Genomic DNA, 26,286 nt, shown 5'->3' with positions numbered 1-26,286 from the left:
AAACCTTTTTAATAAGAGCTCCTTTTACTAAATACCATGTACTATTTATGAGTATATTCACTTGTTGGCTTCTCATATTAAGGTACAGTAAAAAGAAAAAATACATATTGAAATCTTAGTAAAGTAATTGAGCAAGTCGAGTTAATGTAAATGTTTCTTTTGTGCGTCAGACTTAAGTTATTTTAAAAAAGTATTTGTCATGAAAAAAAGAGAATAAATATAGAAAATATAGACTGTTTAATTTCTCAGACATTATAATATCACCTCAATTATTAAATAGGAGCTGACAAAAAGGATAAACAAAACAATTGATTTGAGTAAAGCACAGAAAACCATAAATATGTTTTATTGGTCACAGGGCAACAAACGAGAGGAGATAAAACACAAGTGATGAAATTCACAGTCGCTTTAATTAAATTGTATTATCTTTCTAAAAAATTGGTCAACATTTATTTTTCTTCCGTCGCAGATTCCAAGTGAACGAGGCTCCTGCTGTGGAACGATGAACGACTTGCTAAAATGTTGTTTTTTACTTTGGACCGTGAATTCCATCCCTTCCGCTTTTGGAATGGCAGTGACTGAGCTAACAGGTATGCGTTTTCTCTTGTCACCGCCTACCACTCGACCCGGCGTCAATCATCAGTGCCATTTTAAGTATTTCACAACAAATGTCTAAACATTACGCTGCCATTTGTTTTTTTTCCACTTGTCACCAACAACACTTTAAAAAAAAGAAAACAAATTTAAAATTGCTGTTATTACGGCTTTCTTTTTATTCGTTCCGCAGACGGCTCGTGTCCCACGTTGACGGTGGAAGATCACAGGTTCTCAGATGTTTTAGATCGCCCGCTGCAAATAACAGGTCTGTGCAGAATTGAAACCACTTTACCAGGAAAATAATTTGAAAAGAAGATAACATGATACAATCTTGTTTCCAGGATTTGATCTGACGGAGACGTTTCTCCTTCGAAAGGGAACGATATCAGAGGACCTTCCTACCTTCAGAGTGGGAAGCAGCCCCCTCATCCTGCCGACAAAGTCAGTCCTATTCCTTTTTTTATTTTTTATTTCATCGTTAGCACATCTTTTGTAGAACATTCTTTTGTAGAGACGACTAGTCCTTGCACAAAGCTCGCTGAAGTTACTTCCAATGTCCTCTGCATTCATCACTCACCGTGTGCTGCTTTCTATTAAAAAGAAGATAGATGACTCTGTAAATATTCACCTTGTATATACGCTTGATATTCTGTCCTCTGGCAAAGTGACTAGAGCACATGTGGTGAACGAGGCCAGAGATACCGACTTCCTAAAGCGCTGTTCTCCTTTTAAAATATCACTTTAGTTATTGGTTTCTTGTTTACAGGACCAAGGATGCTTATAGTGCCAAGTCAAAATAAACAGTACATTATAGAAAGATCCATAGATACAGTTAAATGTATTTTCCCCATCCTAGTACTATAAACATATGGTTTAAAGAGCTGTTTTAAAGTTCTGGTAACACTTCGGAATGGGGAACGCATATTAACTATTAATAAGTTATTTATTTATATCTGTATTCACAGATAATTATCCACTTATTACCCATTATGAAGTACTAACTCAAACCTTGTTCATTGAGACTATATTCCACCCTCAATATCATGATAATAAACAACTTAATTACTAATTATTAACATAAAGTAAGTAAGCAAGTAATTGAAAAATAACTTTGGTAAAAACTTGTACTAACCCCTTATTAGGGAGAAGTAGTACAATGGGAAAAGTAGTTTAGTATTAATAATAAAACATTAATAATAACCTTTTGAAGTAAAAAAAAAAGTAAAATATAAATGTATTAATAGCGTCCTAATTACAAAAAAATAAGTATTTGTAATTGTTAAAATGTTCCCTTTTCTAAAGTGACAGCGTATTCATATTAAATACGCAAGCATTTGAACGGTTACAACGTATAAGATATATATTCTTTTTTTACTTGGGAAAACACTAATCTGCAAGTACAAACATAATTATAATTACTGTACATATTAACAACTACAATTACTTATATTTCATTGCTTTAAATACTAGTATATATATATTTAATATTTTACTTTTAAAGAGCCTATTATTAATAGTGAATTACTTTTTTCATGGTACTTACAGCTAATAAGGGGTAAATAGAGAGAAGCTAGTTTTTCCGCAGACAGCAATCTTTAATAACTTCTTTATTTCCTGTTAATAATCAGTAATTACGGTGTATTATCACGCTATTAAGCATAGAACATTGTCAGAATAAACAAGGTGTAAGTTAGTACTTTATAATAAGTGGCTCATTTTAACATGTGTATAGTTCATATGAGTCTTAGCATGTAGAATTGTCTTTGCAGTGCATTATGGGACGTGGTGTGTGAGCAGTTGTTAACAGGTTATTTATTATTTGGATCATTAAATTATGTTGGGAACCAATTATGATACTTGCTGTGCCATAAGTTTGTGAGGTTTTGGTTATTTTTGAAACCCAAGAGATGGTGAGAAATGTATCTGATTGTTTCTTATTCAAGGAGTGAAACAAAGTGTGTCTTGTGGTGAAGGAGTACAATTTTGATTTTTGTTGTAATTACCGGCTCAATTAGCTTCTGTTTGAACTATTTTTTGTTCAATACTCGTCACTATATGTTGTTCTGAATAAGAGCAGGTTCAATATTTTCATCCCTCGCATGATCCAGTTTGACGGCCCAGTTTAAAGGAGATCCAAACACATCCTCCAGGCAAAGTTTGGAAGTCATCTTTGCTTACGATTCCCAGCAGCAAATCATCATATTCTCTGGACGTTTGCGGGTTAAGTCTTGTGCAATCCATCTTGTCACTCGGCGTACTTTGTGGCAAACACTAAGCTCCGGGCTTTCACGAATCATGTCAGGAATGGATTTTTCACAGGTTGCAGTTGTTATGCTAAGGCAGCTGTCGGTGACCATTTGGCCTTAGATAACACATTTGATGACTGTGATATCACCTGTTATACACCAGGTTATCAACATAATGAAATAATTTTTCCTGAAAAATCTTGAAATCATCTGAGTATGTGTCGTGCTTAAAGTCAATGATCTGGGATTGTCCATAGATTTATTTTTAAATCAAATCATACGCTTTTATTGCAAATTAAATCAAAATGATAAAATCCACTGCACATTGACCTTGATTTAGGCTTTAGCCCAATTATGCATATTGCTTTATTCAGTCATTTTTGGGGGGTTTTCTGTCATATTTTATAGTCTCTGTGTGTTTGCCCAGGGTGTTTTCTAGTCACCCTTGTGTCTTTCATGCATGGACGCTCTTTACTATCAAACACACTGTATGTAGAAAGTGCTCTTGTGGTACAAAAAAAACATTTTGCAGTATAATTGACACACATTTCCAAGATTGTGTCGCTTCCATAAACAACCAGTTGATGTACGATGGGGTGAGAAATAATTTAAATTAGAGTTTTCCTCTAAATCATGAACCAAAAACTATTTAAATCGTTAGCATAACTTGATTTTAAAGGAGTATAATTTGTATTACATCTAATATTTACTTCATGTGTCAGATCTGTAGATTCAAATTAATGATTATTTAATTTTTCAATAAAAAAATGATTTATTTATTTGTCAATACCCTTTTTTTACCAGCTTATATACACTTTTACTTATTCAGACATGTGCCATCTGTGCTAGCATGTAATTCCTGGCGTTTAATAATGATAATAAGTTTGCATCATACTATATAATAATTAATAATATAATATAATAATAAAGGATATTCAAAAGCAAGTTAGTGCATCAACTGTAAGCAGCATTGTGTTTAGATTTAAACTGTTATTACTCTTTATATTAAAAAAACACAAATACAAATCACATTATTAATAATGGAAATAATGGAATGATTTTGAGATAAAAAAAAAAAATAATAATAATTTAAATTTAAGAAAAATTGCTGTATTTGCTGTGGATAATTTGGAAAAAAAACAATTTCCCAAAGGAGACCTCCTGAGGGATCAATAAAATTCTACCTACCTACCTACCTAAAAACAGGAAGATAAACTGGATATACTGGTGACCTCATGTACCCTGACCATCATCGACCCTCCACCAGCACTGCAACAATGATACATTTGAAAGTATAAATCTGATATTTTCAAAAAAACCACCTCTCCGACCAGCGAAATGACCAGAAATGGCTTTCAAAAAAACGAAGGTCGAACTTGCCTGGTGTCTCATATTCATTGTTTTTCTTTCCTTGGGGTTGTTACGGACACTCTTCCTGGTAGTGGAGATATTATTAGTGTCTTTACATGACATGCGACTGTAAACATTTACTGCTGCTCTCCTTTTGGCAAGGTGAAAGAAACTTTCAGCCCTGCTGACTTGTGATCAGTGCGTCTGTTCAGTCACCCGGCCCAAAATACATTGGCCTGCAGTCTAGGCCAGTAGCGCAAGAAGATGCTGGTTTTCAATGACACTGCTGACAGTGTCATTGGTTATAGTGGTGAGACGTCGAGCCCTCTCATATCCAATTATCTAAGTAGTTTGACAGGTGATCCTCCATGTCAGCTGAGGGAGGGAAGCCAGGGCAATGGGCGAGAAGCAGGAGGCCCCTCTTCACATGCTAGATATGCAGGGGAAGATGCTCCGGGTCTTAATATAGGACTAATACTGCTCTCTGAGATGGCTTTTGAATATGTGAGGCAGCACTGATGGAACACTAATGCAGCGTTTGTTGATGATTTGATTAATGGCCGACATTAATGTAGTCATATCAGGCCAAGACAAAAGTCTCCGTTCGAAGCTTAGTTGAGGACAACAACTGATCCTAATGAGAAAAGAAGGAGAAGTGATTGAAAATAAGCAAATTAAGTACAAAATATGTATATTTATAAGGGAAGCAGCCATTGGCAGCTTATGAATTAAACTCGCTATCTTCTTAACCAGGGGCCACGTTATATTAAGGGGCATCAAGCCAATGGAAAAAGAATACAATATTTTAAACAAGAGAGAAAAAAGATGTCTTTATGCAATAGAAGATTATAACTAAGCTAAATAAGATACAAGAGTTATTCTATAATAGATAAAACAGAATAAATAAATGCCTTGTTTGTTTTCAAAAATATTGCTTCAACATATTTTATGTTTTAAGAGAAATAAATAGTCACAAAGAACATAAAAAACATCTTATGGTGTTGTTACATATTGATATCATTCAAACCCAATCATTGAACTTATTGGGGCCCCATAAATACAGTCAAATGGCCACATGTGGCCCCTGGGCTGCGCATTCACTTTGAAACAGGTAATCCCCGTTTTCTTGTGATAATGCTTTTTATTTGTCATCTTTTTTTCAAGGTCAGCCTTTTTAAGTTTTATAATGGAAAGAGTGTAAAAGTAGAAATTTATTGGTTAGCAAAACTTAGCAATTAGCTAATTAAAGCATTGCCTTACTGTTAGCATAGAATACAATACAAATGATAGAACACAAGGCACATACAATACAATTTCAACTATTTAAAATATTTAAAAAAAAGCACATTATTGCTAGCATGATATGAAAAAAGCAACATGCTAAACAAAACTAAAGGCTACTGCAGTCGTGTCGAGCAACATTGTGCGTCATTGGCGCCACTTTGGTTGATTCCAGGCAATACAAAGGTAACTATAAATAATATATATTGTAATTTGAGGTTTTCCTTATGTAAAAAAAATAACCATGCATCCACGTTAGGCTTTTACTCTCAGTAGCAACTTAGATTTTGTACAAGGTAGAAATATTGATAGCTATATATCAATAATAGTTGTTTCCTCTAGACAGAGTTTTATATTAAAATTGATATAGTCGGTTAGAGTCCTGTGGAGGGATGTTTGCCTTCCATCCTCCTCTGGCCTTCTGTATCAATAAAAAGCATATTCAATTCAGCAGAGTATCTGCTTTCGTCCATCTTTAAACACGAGCAAGGTGTCCAGCTGAGCCACATTTCCATACTCGCCAACATGAATAAAGAATGTCGAGAGAAAATTCTTCCGGCTGGTATCTGATGTGTTAACGGATTTAATGTCACCGATCGAGATGAGGCCAACTGGGCTAACATTTGAGGTTTGATTGTTTCTCCGTCAGCAATTTGATTCCTCCAGGATTGGATGACTTGTAAGGCAGGAGAGCTTCACAAAGATTCTCCTCAAGGCAGATAGAGTTACTGCAGGTGTTTCCTGATCCCCTTGTTATGTAAGGTTAGGATCGAGGAAAATTCTTGTTCATTCTAAAAACCTGCAGCAATGTCTTGCATTTTTATTCACAACTTAACGTCACTCCAAATCATGTTTTAATGTACTTATTTCTGTAAACATATTGTTCAATTGTTTTAAATAACTAACTTAAAAATTATATATACTTTATAAATATATTACATTATTTAAATGTATTTCATATTAATTCAATGACATACTCCATATTTATATTTGTTTTATGTATTGTTGTATTTATTGTTTTATTCATTTGTTTTATTTATTGTTTTTTTCTTATTTATATTGTTATTATACTTACACATATTATCACATATTTTTATATTATATTGATAGTTACTTTCACTTTATTCTGTAATCATGACTATCTTTTTGATTTATCTGTAGTTACATTTAGCCCAAATATATTTTCACAATATTTTCTTTCTAGCATCATTTTTTTTTTTAATATAAATAAGTCAGAGGTCAGGACCCAAAAATGTATTTCTGGGGGTTGGTACAATTACATTCGACGACCTTTTTTAATTTACTTAACCTATTTTGAAAATATACAGTATGCGATAGATCTTTGAAGTTAAAGTCTTTATTGTTGAATAAATGAACACAAAAATCTATATAAGTCGATTTCCAATTAAATAAGTCACATGATTTGACAATATGTGACCCTGAATCGCCATCAATACTGCATACAAAATAGATATCACAACTTTTTGCAAATTCAAAAACCCTTATGACAAATGAAAAAATTGTAACAAAAAAGGTTAAAAATATATATATTAAAAAAGTAAAAGACTGGCTTAAGATATTCAGCCCAAAAATATTGAGAGCTACAGGTATTTCTTCAAAAATACTTCAATATATTATGGATAACACTACCAATGTAAAAAAATGAATGCATTACGTGGGCTGTTAATAGTTTATATTATTCAATATACTCTCAATGGGACTGTTTGTGTAAAACTCCTTTGATCAATCCGCACTACTTACCTACTAAGTTATTAGTTACAGTTCTATCATTGCTATAGTCAGATGAAAAACAAGTGATTTTGTGTTACTGTCAGATATACATCTTTATTAGTGTATACTTTCAAATAAGCTTGCCCCAATTTTAGGATATAAACACTTTGCTTAGCAGAAAATAGTTTATTTTTATTTGTGATATTATCTGTCCACCGGTAAGATCATTTTGCTCAATGAGTTATTTTTAAATAAGTTAGCTCTGGAGTGTTAAATTAACGTGTATGGGCTGAAAATACAGTAAATTAATTAACCAGCAAATAGTCAGTTTATCACACAATGGCTTATCTTCAGGTGCTATATTTACTTTGATTTACTTCGACATCCTTTACTGTTAAAATGTTGCCATAAGTTGTTTTTATCTGGTCTATTTATTTCTTTAGAATGTAAATAAAAAGAATGAATAATGTTGCAAAACACCCTGGTCATTGTTATCATCATAAAAATTGAATTTAAAACAATTTCCATCAAAAACCTCGAGGTTCCATTTCTCGGGTGCTTGGTGATAAAATGTTCTGTTGGAAAAAAATTAATCCTCTGTGCATACAGGCATGCCACTTTTCATGTTGTGTCGCGAGCGGTGTAGCCCTCCAGCAACAGAGAACCTTCCACGTCCTCCGTGGATCTACACAAGCATTTCATTTCGAGGACACTTTGTGTATTTATCATTGCAGTCTTGTAGCGTTTACGCTCAAATTTCTGAGAATTGGAAGGGCCACAACGGGAGTGGTGTGTGTGCACTGAGAGAATAGGGGATGATATATTGGAGAGAAAACTCATTTCCGACCTGTCTAAAGGAACTCTCTTGCTCCCTCCTCCAGGCGTCACTGTGCCTGACCTTCTTATTGTATTATTCTGTGTTTATATATATATATATCTTATTATATAGATCAACAGCCAGATAGTTAATCTGAGCCCTATAAGGTTCATATGCTATATAATATGCAGCACTTTATGTTTAAGAATGTGCTGTAAGTCATTTTTTAGTGGATGCACGGTAAAAGATGATATTGTTTTCTCCGTAAAGTCTCCTCTTTTTGCCTTCGTGCAGAAGCCAGAATTGATGGCTGACTTTAGAGAGCAGATGAGGTCATAGTCATAAAGCTATAGCGGCAGTGAACCAGGCATCTATAACTCCACGTGATTGTCTGATCTCGGTCAGGTAAAAGATTGGCTCTTCTGACTCGGAGATCAATTTCTATGCTTTCATTAGCTGCATGACAGCCAGAAAAGTACACCGAGCTTAGCGGCATTAAACTAATTTATGGGAATATTTTAGGTTTAGGATTTTGCATGTATTTTGATGACGCGTACTGTCCTCTCCAGAGCCATTAAGAAGTATAAATTTGACATTGAAGGCTTAATTCATATCACAACATTCGTCAGTGAAGGCTTTCATAGTAGCCGGGATGAGATATCTACCGATAAGTCACTTAGGCAGAACTTCTTGAGAGCCAATCTTAATGAGTCTTTCAGCATTTCCCATCAGCGGTTGCTGCAGGAAATCGGCCTCCTCCACTTTAATGTATCTTGATCGTCCTTCCTAGTCACATCTATCTTCTTCATGCCCACATAAAATACATCCTAAACTAACTAATAATAACTACTGGTACAAGGTCATAATACTTCTTATGAGCCTTTAGCCTTCAGCTAAATCACCTTTTGGGGTTTTATGATTGGTGACAATCGTGTCAGATTAGAAATCTGGATTTGAATGACTGCATCCTGTCCAATTTATTATTGCTATCCTTAAGTGTGTCATTGAAGAAGAAACAACATCTAGAATTACCCAAGCATTATGTTAGCTTATCAGTAGAGTAGCTTTTGTAATTGTGAAATGACCCATATGTTATTCAAAATTGTGTCCAGATGTATCAAATATGTAACTAATTTTTTCAGAATATTCTAATAAATTAATAATTATTTGTGAATTATTTAGCTTTTTGTTGAGTTTTAATTCAAGGTTTCATGACTGCGTACAATTCTAAAAAATATACGATGCATTTGTGAGCAACTCCCCGATTGTGAAATATATAACGGAATATTAGCTGATTGGAAACCAAATCCCAAGCCGTGCTGCTTTTCTCTGAATAGAACTTGTCACACAGCAGTAAAACAACTTAATAAAATCAACTATCAGGACAGTTATCGTCCAGTTCAGGCCATCTCATTTTATCTCCTCGGAAAGCTTTTTTGGCCATTTAGACAGTTCTTCTCACCATTTTCTCAATGATGCCAGGTTTACGTGTAGCATCTCTCTTTCCTTATTCACCTCTTCTTCTACATCTTCAACGTAAAAGCTCCATCATATTCATTTTTCCGTGTGTTCTCCATCTTGAATTAAATGTAATGTTCAAAGTTAAATCAAGCTATCCTTTTCTTCTTTGTGTTATTTAACTGCGTCTGCATCCTGGTATTTTTGCTTTACCGCCACCTCTAGTTCATCTGTGAATTATCTCTTCTCCCTGTGTGTCTCGCTTTTGAGTTCCATCAACAGCGCCTGATAATGATGATAACCCATTCAAATCCATGGATTAGCAGCATTATGTAATCATCCTATAAGCCTCAGGGTTCAACGCATATGTAAAAGTATTGTCTTTTTCTCCAGAACGTACGGTAATAAATCCCGGCAGATGTCATGACAATAGTTTTAATAGTGTACATTTAATTGAACATGTATTTCAATGGGGTCCGGTGACAACACAAGTTGTCATCGGGTTTTATTCTTAATACATGGTGTTGCAGAATGAATGCAGAGCCACAAGTCAGTATTGCAGAGGGAACAACAACTTTCATGCGTGGCTGAAAATTAATTGCTAAAGGATAATTAGGTTGTGACTGCACATTAAAAACTTATTGGACAAGATAAATATTGTTCTAATGAGACTTCCCTTAAGATGTCGAATTAAAGGGCGACTAATGTGAAACGCAAATCTCCGACTCACTCGCATGTTTACAATTTTAAAGTCTTCCTCTCCAAGATGCAGTAAATCCCTCATTAGGACAATGTTTTTAAGTTATTACTTTATAAAGTTCTCCACTGTCTGAAATCTCGGCAAACGAGAGGTTACGAGAGCGGAGTCCAATACAAGGTAACAATGGGTTCACTACTCCTCCAGCCAGCTGTAAACCCGCCCCGCTTTGTTTATACAACGAGTCCCTTGGAAGTGAAGACTTCCGAAATTGATGACATGCGCTGACAAACTGGATGTTTGACCAATCACAGCTGAGTGGGTTTAGTTATGGTAAACAATATTTAATCTTGAGAGAAACAATGTGTTTTCAGTGGGTTCTGTACATGTTTTATCAGTTTTATCTTGCCCTTTAAAGTATATACTTTATTGAATATTATATTGTTTGTTTAAGCGCTTTGTGACCCTGGTCTGGAAAACCGCTATATAAATAAAAATGACTTACTGACTTACATACTGATGAGTACAATACAGGTCCAAGATCTATTTGAGACAATCAACACGTTAGTTGTCTTTTAAAGAACAAGCTTTATGGACAGAATCCTTACATTTGTATTTTCCATAAAGAACCACAAAAAAAGAAAACAAACACCTCAACTCCAACACCAACCAGGATCCTCTGCCATCTAAACCTAACCTTGATTGATGAGCGTATATTAACAATTGTTCATAGTTGTTTTTTTGCACTCTTTGACATCTTAATAAACCACTTTTCCCATCTTTTTTTCCTTTCTAGATCGATCTTCCCACATGGATTTTCAAGTGAATTTTCCCTAGTCACCTTGTTCAGGGTCAGAAGAACCACAAAAAGAGATCGCTGGTATCTTTGGCAGATATTTGACCGATTAGGAGATCCTCAGGTAAACAGCGTTTCTGAAACTAAACAGCAATTTTAAAATGTTATCTTCTGTTAATTCCCTTTTTTTGCCCCGTAGGTATCCGTCGCTGTCGATGGCGGCAAGAAAGTGGTGGAGTTTCTTTCCCAGGGCCGAGCAAAGAGCACGCACCGATACACGTTCAAGAGCCGTGACCTACATGCCCTTTTTGATCGCCAGTGGCACAAGCTGAGCATTTCTGTCCAGAGCAACATCGTCTCCATTTACATGGACTGCAAGTTGATTGAAAGACGGCTGACCGAGGAGAGGGACGGCATTGACCTCAGTGGGCGCACACTTATAACCACACGGGTAGAGGACGGACGGCCTGCAGATGTATGTGCCGCAAGTCTGCCCGAATCTTAACTTGTCTGCTTCAAGGTTAAGGCTCAGTGTTCAAGAGTCAGCAAGAAGTCTAACCGCCTGTCAAAAGTATGGCATAATGCACGTTTATAAAGCATCCTGGGGGGGCCCCAGATTTTATTCATCTGTGTATGTTTAGTATCACATGAGCTGCAATAAATCTCGGCAAATCCCTAAAAAAACATGTGGCCAACCAGCCGCGCTGAGCAGAACTTGGCAGCTGTTGAGAATCATTAGCAGCTGCTTTAATGTTCACTTGCAGAGCAAAGTTGTAGGTCCAGAGATTCCGAGTTCGACTCGTGCTCTGAACTCGCTTAATATTTCAGTTTAAGTATTTTTTGTTCGGATAACTTTTTTAAAAGGGGGCGAAGTAAAACTCCATCCACTCCTCCGGTAGAGACAAGGAGACTTAATAAAAGTTTAGAGATGAGTAAAAAGTAATGGTGCAATTTTATAGTAAGGTGACTCCTTTTCTTTTGCAGGTTGAGCTGAAGCAAATATTGATCTACTGTGACCCGTACATGGCAGAGATGGAAAACTGCTGCGAGCTCCTTGAAGCGAAGGTAATACGCAGTTTAGGGGCGTATTTTTGATTTAAGATGTGCTTTAAAGTTTTCTTACAGGTTAACAGAGCTGCGTTATCGACAACGATATCAGTTTAAGAATCTTTATATATCATTTTATATTAGAGAAGAAGTTAACCTCGAGCCTTGTATACTTCACACTGAGGGAGTTTATGTGAGTGGAATCTATATTTTTGGAGTGAAATGAGAATCAAATCGAGCTCTTGAGTTCTATTATTTAAGCATCACACAGTTTTTAGGAATCCTTTTAAATTGTTATAATAATACAGTATTTTTAATTCATTGTGTTATCTCTGCGTCAAGGTGACACGAAAGCCTAAAAACTAAATTGTTTGTGGTATCCCTTGTGTTGTCTCTAGGTTCAAACATTGTTTGTCGGGATTCCGGGTCACCTTGACCCTGAGATAACACAAGGGTTAAGTTCAGTAAACTTGCAAATTAGTAGACTTCTTCATTATTTTGAATTTCCCTTCTACGATTTGGAATTTTCGAGAAATATCAGCAATGCGTCAAGAAGCAGATGAAAAAAATGTTGGTTTTCTAGATGAAGACCGGTATCCATAACTGCTTGTCATAATTAGTGTTTAAATACAAGGTGTTCTTGCTCTAAAGTTCACTCTGTACTGCCAGTGAGTTCCGGGGAAGCTATTAATACCTGCTGTGTCACAACATTTATGGCTATTAACAATATTTTAAATTAATTTAATTAAGATTAATTAATAATTAATTAAATTTAGGATAATATTTAGATACGTAACAGCAGTTAAATAAACTTTCAAAAGGCTGTAACTTGCTTAATAAACGAACTACAGAGCTCTAATTTAGTTTAAAACCTTCCCCGAAAGGAGGTAAAGAAAACATATAATAAGGGAGTAGTTAGCACACAATGTTTTTTTGACAGACAAATAAGGGCAAAAAAAAAATCAAGCTAAGTACGGACACAGAGCGTTTCATGGGAATCATTTGGAGCCCGAGAAGAGCTCAGTAGGAGTCCTTTAGCAATAGTGAGAGAACCAAGCTGAGTCAAGTGCCCTTTAAAGGTAAAGATACCATATATTATGGGCAAACCATTGGGACTTTTTTAGATTTTTTTTCATCTTAATGTGTTATACATTTGAATCCCCCATATATGTCTTTCAATGATATTTGAAAGCCAGCCACCTTGATCATCTATCAATCAATAATAGCTAATATTACCAAATGTACCGATGACCTTTGACCTACTCACTCACAAGGGAACCAGTCCTTTTTTTAAAACCTGTTTAACAATTGCAAACTAAGGACCGAGTCTCTCCCATTCAATTGATTTTTATTGTTTCTGATGTGGCACGCAAGACAAAGTGAGCCGTCCTAATGGTGGGATTTTTTTTTCTATTGATCCAGTGTGAAGCCCAGAAGACAATTAATGGGACTTCCCTTCCCGAGGCTACGGACCAGCTCCCTCAGATGCTGTCTCAGCCACTCCCGCAGTCCATTGACAGATGCCAGTGTCCGGCTGAAAAGGTACAATCAATTTCTCCCAACAAGGTCCCTAATTGAGTGTGTGGGACGACTTGTTGTTAACTGTGTGAGAGCTGATTTACACCACCTGGACTTCCATTCTTCCACTTGTGCTAAAGAGCCGCTCATAGAGCAGGTACAACTCGATATTTACCGCCACACAATGTGAAAAATGCCTCAGTACTTTGGGACGCAAGAGAAGTTCAAGGAGGTTTAATACAGACCAATTAATTTAGCAAGAAGTTGTGTAATTATGTTGTGTTTTTATATATATTTACACTGACATGAACAGCAACAAAATTATGTAATTCATTCAGTTTAAGAAACATATTTTCTTCTCCAGAAGTACTAGGTTTTAACATATATATCTTTATGAAATGCCACTATTTTCACAACTATTACTGACCACTAATTCACCAAAGTATTCAGAGTCCAGTTGTGACGGGTGGATGAGGCTTCATGAAACTGCTGATGAGGTATCGTGATACCGTGTCTTCATTTTTGAAAGGCCACTAGATGGCACTAGTAAGTTTGAAAGACATGCCAGGTTTCATAAAACAGGCATATTAGAGCCTAATATGGTAAAGTGCCCCCATGTGGCCTTTCAAAATTAATGCACTGTATCATGATACCTCATCTGAGCCAGGACTACAGTCCAGTATTCGGTGTCACTCTAAAGGGGTCTTCCTTTTTTGATGACACTATAAGTTTGAAAATGATAATTGAATTAGTGGATCAAAGTATAGCCAAAGATTATGAAGAAGAGAGTGCCTTCTAGTAGTCAAAACGAAAACACTGTTTCATGAAACAACACATTGTTTCATGAAGCCTCATCAACCCATTGCTAATATCGACTCTCACCTGTTGGAATCTCCACACAGTATATTCAAACTTCCTGTCTATGTAGCTATAAATATATTATTATCAAAGAAGACAACATGTTGCATTTGTTCACAGGGGGATCCAGGTATACCAGGACCGAAAGGGGAGCGAGGCCAGAAGGTATGTAACTTCCTATCAAAATATTTTCCTAAGAGCTGTGCTGTGTTTGTGGTTTGCCGTCAGACTTTCGTTGTATATAAAATAAAAAAAAATGGATTAGTTTGAACGGTCAAAAAGCAGCATGAAGCCAAACAACAAACATCTATTTTGAAGTAAATCCATGGACAGAGGAACACAGGCGAGTTGAAATCAAATATCAGCGGGAAATTGTTTGTGTTGTTGCCTCTGACAGTTGCATGTTTCTGCAGTCAAGGTCCCGCACCAACGGAACTGCACAATTACCTTCACAACAAGGTCAATTTTCGCCTGGAAACAACTGGGGAATCAAGCAATTGTCCAATCACTAGAATAAAAAAAGAAGAAATTGAGTGAAAGAGTCCAATTGTAGTAGCCTGACAGCTCAATAGAAAAAGACCAAATAGAAAAACATATAAAAATCTGACAATAAAAGATGGTCCAATAGTCAATAGTATGAGGTGATGAATAGAAAAAGACCAAATAGAAAACCAGATGAAAATGTGACATTAAAAAATGGGACAACAGTCAATAGTGTGATGAAAGGTCGGCCATCAGATGAAGACATTTCTCAACCAGGCATCCCTTTTAGCTGTCTGCGGAAAGTTTAGTGAACAATTCTGACAATGAATGGAATTCTAGGAGAGCAGGTGTTGCTCCGGTGTGTCTGATGAGACCAGATGGCTTCTGGCATCACTGGTCTGATTGCTCAGATTGAGACGTCTGCGATGACGGGTGACTATGGGCAGGAAAGTCAACTCATTCATGAGATTTTTAAAGGTTGTTAATGTTATTTAAAAAGGATTGATTTTATTAAGATACGATGTTGGCATGTTGTTCACCTGTTGCCTATATCGCTTTGTATACAAGACTGTCTGACCACGCCCCCTTTGTTGGGATTGGTCAAAAGCAAATCCTGCTTCCATCCAGTCCACCTACACTTGCTACAGTTCTCACACTTAAAATTGAAACTAAGGTGTGGATTTAAGTGTGTCTTAAATATATCTTGGACCTCTATTGTATTCATCAGTAAGTTTCTGTACAAAACTCTCTTTTCATTGAAATATTAACATTACAAAAAGTGCTTAAGCCCCGCCCACTGAATACTCGTTTTTTTCTGATGATAAAATCTTGTAACCATAACCACGCCCACTCTGCTTTGATTGGCCAAGCATTAAGGTTTGTCCCTATGCATCATCAATCCTGGAAGCTCCTTCTCCAAGGGACTCATTGTATAAACAAAGCGGGGTGTGATTACAGGTCGCTAAAAGAGGAGTGAAGATCATTATTACATCATAATGGACTCTCGTAACCTCTCCTTCGTTGAGAATTTGGACTTTATAAAGTAATAATATCAAAACATGGTCATGATGAAAGACTTACTGCATCTTGGAGAGGATACTATAACTTTTGAAACATGAGAATAATTTTGACATTAGGTGCCCTCATCTCTTCTTTTACGTTTCCGAACCCCTTTTTTTTGTATATTAGTGGCGTCAGTTAGACGCATAATCACAACGAAAATTGAAAGAAACTGCTTGTTCTGTGCCAGGAAGCGAATTCTCATAAATGTCATACTTTGTCAAAATGTTCTTTTCATTCACACTTGTCTTCTAAAAACACCACTATTAGACTTGCAAACGTGTTTTAATTGGCCTCTAATGGTTCTAATTTAACATGGCAGGGGTCAAAACTCCAGCTGCAACCTGTCTGTGCATGTGACTCACGGAATTGAATTAGCGTCATCTCACTAATAATGCATTTGGTTTTTTTTTAATTTCACTCGATCGTTAGAACAACTTTTCCGACACCTTGTGTCCTCCTCACACGTGGCTTCCAGGTAAGACCTGAGCTGAATCTCTTATCCACCTCCAGCAAATTAATGAGCTGTTTATTTTCTCCCTCCGTCTCGCCACTATTATTTGAGCAGAGAGTGTTTTGTGCTGCCAGACTTACGGTGTTAACACCTGAAATCTAATTTCGGGTCTTCAACGAATCAATACTTGGACCCATTTATTTACTCATAGCGAACGCTGGATTTCATAACAAATCCTATTATGGGCTGGAACAATAAATCAATGAAGTTAAGGAAAAACAGCATCAGACGCGACACAGAAATACCAACAATGAATGTTTTTGATGTCAGACTAGCTTTCATTTGTGGTCTGTTTTGACTCTTAAATTCTCGACTGAGAAACTCCCGTTACGCAGAAGCACAAATTAAATTCAGACACGTATAATTAATCAATCTTTCTGAAAATGCAAACCCCAAAAATACATATGATTAAAATGTTGTTAGACTTTCAGATCAAGATCCAAATCACAGATTTATGTTCCTCAATCATTCATATGTCGAATTCTTTAGCACCATATTAGGAGGGAAATGTTGATAATGTTGATCATTTTCGCTTCCGGTGAGCCTTTGATCGGCTGCTTGAAACGTGAGCTCCTGCAATAATTGCCAAAAACAGTCGTTTTAACGACTACTTGTCCGGATATTATGCTCATATCACTTAAGATATGTCTCAAGCATCTCGGATCTATGATCGTGATGCTCTTTTCAACATCAGAGAGTCGATGGAGGACTTCACTCGCGACCGTTACCAACGTCCGGTGAACGTGTTTCCGGCTCCGCTTCTCATCGACTCGGACTCTGTGGAATATCGTTTGATCTCTCGAGTACCGGGCGATTTCCACAAGGGATCGAGTCGGGCTGGAGTTCAGGTCAGGATGAGACGCGCAGTCGCGATCGCTCGGAACAACTCTGACGTCATCGAACGTCATCGGTGTTTGATCGACATTCCTCTCACTGTGTGTGACGACACATCAGCGCTGCCGTCTGTCCAGACCTCAACGAAAGGTGGTAAGATTTTTTCATTTCCTCTCTTTAATTCGACTTTTACAACCGAGTTGAACTTCAGTGACAGCTGGTACCCACGTGACCGCTGTTCGCTTCAAAAGATCCCGCTCTGCGCGCCTGTCAGTGACGCGGCGTCGTCAGTGACGTCATCGGTGCTGAATGTGGGACTTCTTAATGTTCGCTCCATTACTAATAAATCCTTTATTCTTAATGATCTTTTCACAAGAGTTAATTTGGATTTATTATGTCTTTCTGAGACTTGGCAGAGAGAGGAAGAGTTTATTCATCTGAACGAACTCTGTCCAGTAGGGAGCGCTGTCCTGGGGAAGCCTCGCCTCTCTGGTCGTGGAGGAGGTCTTGCTACTGTTTTTAGGGAGAGTTGTTCTTGCAAAGTGATTCAGACACAGGAATTCACTTCTTTTGAGTCTCAGATGATCTTGGTTGGTTCTACAAGACCTTTCTATTGTGTGTCAATCTACCGTCCGCCTGGTCCTGCGGCGATGTTCTTGAAAGACTTTAGTGACTTCTTATCTTCCATTATTCAGATGGAATCTGTTCTTATTCTTGGAGACTTTAATCTTCATGTTGATGACGTCACATCTTGTTCTGCTAAAGAACTTTTAACTTTAACTGAAGCCTTTAATTTTGAGCAACATGTTTCTGAACCCACTCATCAAAAAGGCCACATTTTAGACTTAGTTTTTACTCTTGGCCTGAACATTTCTAATGTATCTGTACATGATGTCCATCTGAGTGATCATTCTCTTGTCTTGTTCAACCTGGACTTCATCCCTGAACCTAAGCCTTTGAAAGTTAGGTCTCAGAGGCGTGTCATCTCAGCCGATACTGCAGACAGTTTTTCTGCTATGTTTGACCGTCTTTCCTTTGATGACTGTCCAGATGTGGACAGTTTGATTCACTGTTTTACTGATCATTGTGTTGAAATACTAGATCAAGTGGCACCTGTTAAATCGAACTTGAAAATTCAGAAAAAACGGTGCCCTTGGACAAATGAAGATCTCCTGAGTCTGAGGAGACTTTGTCGAAAGACTGAGCGTCTCTGGAAGTCTACTAAACTTGAGGTGCACAGACTTCACCTCAGGGATCTGTTGACTTCTTACAATGAGATGGTAGAAACTGCTAGATCTGATTACATCAGAAAACTGGTAGCAGCAAATAGGAAAAACCCCAAAGTTTTGTTTGACACGATTAATTCTCTCGTGTCTCCTGCTCCTCAAATCACGCCGGTCTTCTGTGAAGCTGACAGCAATGCATTGTTGAGATTTTTCATTGACAAAATTAAATTGATCAAAGAGAAAATCTCTCCCCCTTTGTTGGGAACCCCTACTGTCTCTGAGCCCATCTCCTCCTCTTGGTCATCCTTCTCTGCTGTATCTTTGGGTGATATTTCAGCACTAGTGAACAAGATGAAACCCTCCTCTTGCTCAGATGACGTCCTTCCTTGTAGGCTTTTTATCAAAGTATTTGATGTAATTGGCCCCTGGGTTACCAATATGGTGAACCTCTCCCTTTCCACAGGGGTTTTTCCCAATGCATTTAAACATGCCATTGTGGAGCCTCTGCTCAAAAAACCAGGCTTAGACCCAACTGACCTCAGTAATTTCAGGCCTATTTCTAAGCTCCCTTTCTTGTCCAAGATCTTGGAGAAGGTGGTGTCCGAGCAGCTGTCTTTGTTCTTGGATCAGAGCGACATCCATGAGAAGTTTCAGTCTGGCTTCCGTAAACATCACTCTACACTCTTGGATCTGTCGTCAGCCTTTGACACAGTTGATCACCAGATCCTGCTGAGAAGACTAAGGGATGAAGTGGGACTGTCTGGGTCTGTGTTAGAATGGTTCTCATCTTACCTTTCTGGGCGCAGTTTTAGTGTATCTGCCAATCAAATGAGGTCTGAATCGGCAGATCTGTTGTGTGGAGTCCCTCAAGGTTCTGTTCTGGGTCCTTTATTGTTTTTGCTGTACTTGATTCCCCTTGGTAAAATCATTCAGAGATTTCCAGATGTTTCTTATCACATTTTTGCTGATGACATCCAGCTCTACTGCTCTTTTGACCCAACTGAGCCCCAAAGGCTGAACAGCTTAGTCAATTGTTTGCTAGAAATCAAACAATGGCTGAGTGAAAACACTTTACAGCTTAATGTGGACAAAACTGAAACTCTGGTGATTGCTCCTGATGATACGATTCCAGGGTTGAGTCAGTACTTGGGTGACTTAGGTCAGTCTGTCAAACTGAGCCTGAGAAACCTGGGTGTTGTATTTGATAAAGACATGTCTCTTGTTCAACACTGTAGAAAACTGACCAGAAACTGTTTCCTTCAACTGAGAAAAATCTCTAAACTTAGGAAAATGCTGTCACAACATGATCTGGAGCTTGTAATCCATGCGTTTGTTTCTTCTCGTCTGGACTATTGTAACAGTTTGTTTTCATGTCTTAACAAGAAGGAGCTGTCTCGCCTGCAGTTGATTCAGAACTCTGCAGCGAGAATTCTGACCCGCTCTAGTAGAAGAACTCACATTTCTCCGGTCCTTAAAACTCTTCACTGGCTTCCAGTTTCTTTCAGGATCAACTTTAAAATTCTGGTTCTTACTTTCAGAGCTATTCATGGTCAGGCTCCTCCTTACATCACTGATCTGATCCAGCCTTACACCCCAGCTCGGGCTCTGAGGTCTGTGGATCAGAATCTACTTATGGTTCCACGCACACGGCTCAGGACCAGAGGAGAGAAATCTTTTCAGGCTGTTGCTCCTAAGCTTTGGAACAATCTTCCTCTCTCTTTGCGCTTGATGGAGTCTACTGACTCCTTTAAGAAACACCTTAAGACGTTTCTATTTGTGCAGGCTTTTCCTTGAATTTCTCGAACTCCTGTGTTGTTCTCGGTGTTGTCTTGATCTTTGAAGTATGTACTGTTTTGAGTATTGTTTTGATTGTTAAAGCGCTTTGTGACCCTGGTCTCGAAAAGCGCTATATAAATATATATTACTTACTTACTTACTTACTAATGTTGGGAAAGGAAAGATGATTCACTTTTTGTTATGTTCTATTGTGTGCTTTTAAAGACAGAGTTTAAAGGTTAGATCTTGTACATGTTTGACTTCCATCACATGCCCCCCTTCATCCTCTTTTGAGTACTAACTAAAACAAACTAAATTTTAAATATAAATAAATTGGGAGAAATGAGCCTCTTGTGGAAATGTAGTAATAAATGTACTTTACTTTACTGACACAGTTAAGCAAACATTCTACTTTAATTGAGTCTCATTCCCACTCCATGTTATGATATTCAAACAAACTTTATGAAAACTTTTATTTAAACTGTATTTTAAAAGCTAACAGAATCTAATGCCACTGATATGCTTCTATAATAATTGCACCTTTTACAGACCAGGGTCACAAAGTGCTTGAACAACAAAACAATACATAGTTAAAAATACAGACAAGTTTAGAAACTTTTAAAAGGTCAATACAACACAGTGACAAACACAGCAGCTCAGAGATAATTAAGAAAAAACCTGCACTCATAAGATGTTTCTTCAAGGAGTCAATAAACTCCACCAAACACAGAGAGAGAGGAAGATCGTTCCAAAGTTTAGGAGCAACAGCCTGGAAGGATTTCTCTCCTCTGGTCCTGAAGCATGTTCAGGAACCATCAGTAGATTCTGATCCACAGACCTCAGAGCCCGAGCTGGGGTGTAAGGCTGGATCAGATCAATGATATAAGGAGGAGTCTGACCATGAATAGATCTGAAAGTAAGAACCAGCATTTTTAAATTGATCCTGAAAGAAACTGGCAGCCAATGCAGAGGTTTAAGGATTGGGGGAATGTGAGTTCTTCTACAAGAGCGGGTCAGAATTCTCGCTGTAGAGTTTTGTATTAAGTGCAGCCGAGACAGCTCTTTCTTTAGACATGGAAATTGTTACAATAGTAAGTAAGTAAGTAAGTAAGTAATATATATTTATATAGCGCTTTTCGAGACCAGGGTCACAAAGCGCTTTAACAATCAAAACAATACTCAAAACAGTACATACTTCAAAGATCAAGACAACACTGAGAACAACACAGGAGTTCGAGAAATTCAAGGAAAAGCCTGAACAAATAGAAACGTCTTAAGATGTTTCTTAAAGGAGTCAGTAGACTCCATCAAGCGCAAAGAGAGAGGAAGATTGTTCCAAAGCTTAGGAGCAACAGCCTGAAAAGATTTCTCTCCTCTGGTCCTGAGCCGTGTGCGTGGAACCATAAGTAGATTCTGATCCACAGACCTCAGAGACCGAGCTGGGGTGTAAGGCTGGATCAGATCAGTGATGTAAGGAGGAGCCTGACCATGAATAGCTCTGAAAGTAAGAACCAGAATTTTAAAGTTGATCCTGAAAGAAACTGGAAGCCAGTGAAGAGTTTTAAGGACCGGAGAAATGTGAGTTCTTCTACTAGAGCGGGTCAGAATTCTCGCTGCAGAGTTCTGAATCAACTGCAGACGAGACAGCTCCTTCTTGTTAAGACATGAAAACAAACTGTTACAATAGTCCAGACGAGAAGAAACAAACGCATGGATTACAAGCTCAAGATCATGTTGTGACAACATTTTCCTAAGTTTAGAGATTTTTCTCAGTTGAAGGAAACAGTTTCTGGTCAGTTTTCTACAGTGTTGAACAAGAGACATGTCTTTATCAAATACAACACCCAGGTTTCTCAGGCTCAGTTTGACAGACTGACCTAAGTCACCCAAGTACTGACTCAACCCTGGAATCGTATCATCAGGAGCAATCACCAGAGTTTCAGTTTTGTCCACATTAAGCTGTAAAGTGTTTTCACTCAGCCATTGTTTGATTTCTAGCAAACAATTGACTAAGCTGTTCAGCCTTTGGGGCTCAGTTGGGTCAAAAGAGCAGTAGAGCTGGATGTCATCAGCAAAAATGTGATAAGAAACATCTGGAAATCTCTGAATGATTTTACCAAGGGGAATCAAGTACAGCAAAAACAATAAAGGACCCAGAACAGAACCTTGAGGGACTCCACACAACAGATCTGCCGATTCAGACCTCATTTGATTGGCAGATACACTAAAACTGCGCCCAGAAAGGTAAGATGAGAACCATTCTAACACAGACCCAGACAGTCCCACTTCATCCCTTAGTCTTCTCAGCAGGATCTGGTGATCAACAATAGTCCAAACGAGACACGAAAGCATGGATTATAAGCTCTAAATCATGTTGTGACACCATTTTCCCGAGTTCAGAGGTTTTACTTAGATAAGGAAACAGTTTTTGGCACCAGTGGATGAGACAATCGAGTGTTCAATATCCTTGGTGAAGATGAAATAACGACTTAAGGAAATGGGTTCGTAAGTAGATAAATAGGTTGCATCCATCCTCACTGTAAGGTTTACCACTTAGACAAAACGCAGAGTGCTTGATAAACACATCAGAGAGTTCTAAAATGATTATACTTACTCTTGTATCATCAAATACTGAGCTATTGGACAAAGGTTTTAAAATTACCTGCAAAAGGTTGAATGAAACAATGATTGTCTGAGGCTGTGATTCACTTTGACAACAAAGATAAGAACGATATGTCTGATGAATGGCTAAACATGTTATCTTAGCTATCACTTCCTTCCTTTTATTCGCTTAGTCTTTATCTTCTTTAAGTAATCAGCAGCAGACTATTGTGGGGGCGAGCTTTTAAGGTTCAATCTTGATTCAACACCGGAAGGTTATTATTATTATTTCCTTTTTTTCACAGTTTTTCCTTTTAAATGAAATATTTACTAAAAAATAAGTAGTACTTATATAGAATAGACATATTCTATTGAAGTTTATAAAATAGGTAAAAACCTCTACTTGTATTCATTTTAAACAAAATTAAAACTCCCTCCTAATATCGGGGAAATAGGATAATTACAAGTAAAAAATATTGTGTCAAAATACACCAACAGGGGATTTAATTTAAAGATAGATAACAATTATTACCACGCAACTTGACCTTGTGGGCGATCAGTCAAAGACATCTAGGCCACTGAGAACATCTGAAACATCCAAACGGGACTTACCGGCCAATCTTCGTGACCTACGCTGCCCGTGAGCTTCTTGGGAGGGTGTGCGGGATTACCCCGGCCGTGCAAACAACCACTACCGTCCTACATTACAGTGGAGGTTTGATGCACTGCAAAAGGGGATTAAACTGCTATGATTAATCCAGAATCCCTCAGGAAATTAAACAGATAAGTGGTGGGTTATAAGAATGCAGCTTACTTGAAAGAAAATCCATTTTCTTTGGCCTCGCGCATAAACTGAGTTGATCCGTCGGGTCTTAATGGACATAATGGGTTGAGATGACGGGGGGGGGGGGAGAATGGTATAAAATTACTAACAATTTTATGTTTTATATGTTATTCTTTTGTTTTGTGCATTTCACAGTTTTCAATTAATCAACTGTTTAGCATAACTGGTGTCAATGCGTTTGTGTGCACTACAAAAACAGTCATTGTGTTGCTCCTTTAAACATATTTTGTCAACATCAGCCTCCTATGTTAAACATCATATTGGATCCAATTGGAGCAGTGTCATTGACTATTTAGAGAAATGAATAAAACTTTTAAAACACTAAGTAAATGTTTAAGCTGCGATAACGCCTACTCTGTTATATATATTCACATATATTGTTTTATGATCATGTATTTTGCTTTTTCTTTCAATAAGTCCATGACTAAGCTTCAAGTGACTTGACAGCGTTTTTTCTTTTTCTTTTTAAATACTACATTATAGCAGTTATTAACATACAAAGATCAATTCTTACAATGTCTTACAAATATTTCCCAAGATTATTAACATGTACTATTGAAAGATATTCACAAAAATAAGTCTTAATAATGAGTTTTAAGCATTTTTCGTTGCCTTAACCTTTGTGTTATCTCTGGGTCAAGGTGACCCGAAAACAACCCAACCCAGAGACAACATAAGGCATATCTCAAACACATTGGTTTTCGGGCTACAGGGGTCACCTTGAACCAGAGATAATATAAGGGATATCTCAAACACATCTATTTCCGGGCCCCAGGGTACACCTTGACCCAGAGATAACACAAGGGTTAAACTGGTGACTGACAGTTAAAAGATCATGTCTGGAACTTGAGTCAGATATTAACTAAAACCTGTTGTTACTTCTCACACCTGATTAGACTTAAGAAATGCTTAGACAATAAATTAACAGAGACAATAAAGGAGATAAACATTTTAAATAAGTGGAATACTTACTATACTATCTTACTACAACTTACTATAATGTAACTCACTAACTTCTTAAAAAACGCACTTAAAGATGAAAAAATAAAATAATCACAATCAACTCAATTAGCTTTAAATAACTTTTATTTTGGAAAAAGGCACAGAAATTATGAATAAACAACATCATTTATATAGGGCCATTAAATTAAAGATAGATAAAAGTAATTTGAGTTTCTTTAATTTAATCCTGGTATAGCTTTTGCACTTACAGAAGGACTTCCCTAAAGATTTCATAAAGATCCAGTAATCCATGATTGTTAAAAAAAAAGATGTGTAGATGATTTTCTAATGAAAGTATGATCGTGAATCTGCAATGGGTTTAATTAGATTCTTGGCTCGCAGCTTTCTTAATTTACTGGATAACAATCTTTTCCCCTTTACAATCTTCTTATCTTTTCATTCTTATCTGATCATGTCGGAGTGGCGAACAACCTTTCCTTATTCCCCGCTCCATTGTTCCGTCTTTCTTTTTATCGCATTGTGGTGCAAAATTATTAGAGCCACACAATGAACTTCCACAAAGGTCAGATTTGGGCTGCCCCGATGGAAATAGTATACAGACAGCTGCTCTGTCGCTGTCAGCAGGAACTGACGGAGCAGCTGTAGAAACAGAATAGTTGGTGAAATGACAGGCATATATGGAGGGATTTACTAATCTGTGAATGAAAGACCTTTCACTAACTTGTCGATGTGTTATTTCCATTCCAGGGAGACACTGGGGAGGCCGGGATTCAGGGAAACCCGGGATATAAGGTACCAAGTCAGTCACCCGATAACACAGATGTTTAACCACGATATGATTCAGACGTTTAACTAAGAAACGTCAAAATGACGAACAATATTTCATTCCATAATAGGATCTCATTAAACAGGAAGTCTAAACTGATTTAAATACCTTTATTTTTCAGTGATTCAATGCTAATCTTAGCATAAAGCACTGTTGATGTAAGGTTTAAAAAAAAGCTGAAACCAAGTGCAGATGCAAACAACCAAACAACAGACAAAAACAGAATGAATAAAAAATGTTTAATCACTATAGATAAATATATTTAAAAAAGTGTCTATTTCACTCCAAAAGAAAACTCAAAGCGCAACACGAAGAGAGCACTGATTAGGAAAAAAACACGCTGGATAAATCAACAAAAAGTAGGCTCAGGCACAAGTAGGACAAAAAACAAGAAATAATTTTAATCCACAAGGAGAGTATAGAGAATTGTTTTATACCAGGGAGTGACTTTATAATCTTGCGCCTGTTGCTGCAGGAGAGGTGGCTTTAAGCTCTGCTGCAGAGGTGGTGATTGCATGACGAGCTGCAGCTGCTATCAGAGCAACAGGCGCTGTTGAGAAGACAATCAAAACAAGTTTCAAAAGAAAATCGGACATGAAAGTTGAGATTCCTGACATTTTTTGTGTGAAATAATAATAAAGAATTAAACTAAATTCTCACTGTGCGTTGAGCTAGTTTGTGAAGTTGATTTCGTGTGACACTAGCTGGTAAGACAGAGTCGGGTATTCACTATCCTTGTTCAAAAATTAGTACCAACTTGTAAA

At 37.2% G+C, this 26,286-nt stretch overlaps 1 protein-coding gene across 1 annotated transcript; it reads left to right on the top strand.

Moving 5' to 3' along the window:
* The first annotated feature begins 502 nt into the window (after positions 1-502).
* Positions 503-26,041, top strand: col19a1 (collagen, type XIX, alpha 1). Its single transcript, XM_087803280.1, has 10 exons — positions 503-590; positions 788-862; positions 939-1,038; positions 10,974-11,097; positions 11,173-11,448; positions 11,958-12,038; positions 13,443-13,562; positions 14,517-14,561; positions 25,444-25,495; positions 25,998-26,041. Exons 1-10 carry the CDS (start codon positions 503-505, stop codon positions 26,039-26,041), a joined length of 1,005 nt encoding a protein of 334 aa, XP_087659406.1.
* Positions 26,042-26,286: the final 245 nt, after the last annotated feature.

Source organism: Callionymus lyra, chromosome 11 (genome assembly GCF_982586985.1).
Source record: "Callionymus lyra chromosome 11, fCalLyr1.hap1.1, whole genome shotgun sequence".
NCBI classification, from domain to species: domain Eukaryota; kingdom Metazoa; phylum Chordata; class Actinopteri; order Syngnathiformes; family Callionymidae; genus Callionymus; species Callionymus lyra.
This window is presented reverse-complemented; position numbering and strand designations above follow the sequence as displayed.

Coding starts and splice junctions, on each gene's coding strand:
- col19a1 (XM_087803280.1), top strand. CDS start 503: ATGAACGACTTGCTAAAATGTTGTTTTTTACTTTGGACCGTGAATTCC. Junction 863..938: donor TCGCCCGCTGCAAATAACAG/GTCTGTGCAGAA, acceptor TCTTGTTTCCAG/GATTTGATCTGACGGAGACG. Junction 13,563..14,516: donor GCCAGTGTCCGGCTGAAAAG/GTACAATCAATT, acceptor ATTTGTTCACAG/GGGGATCCAGGTATACCAGG.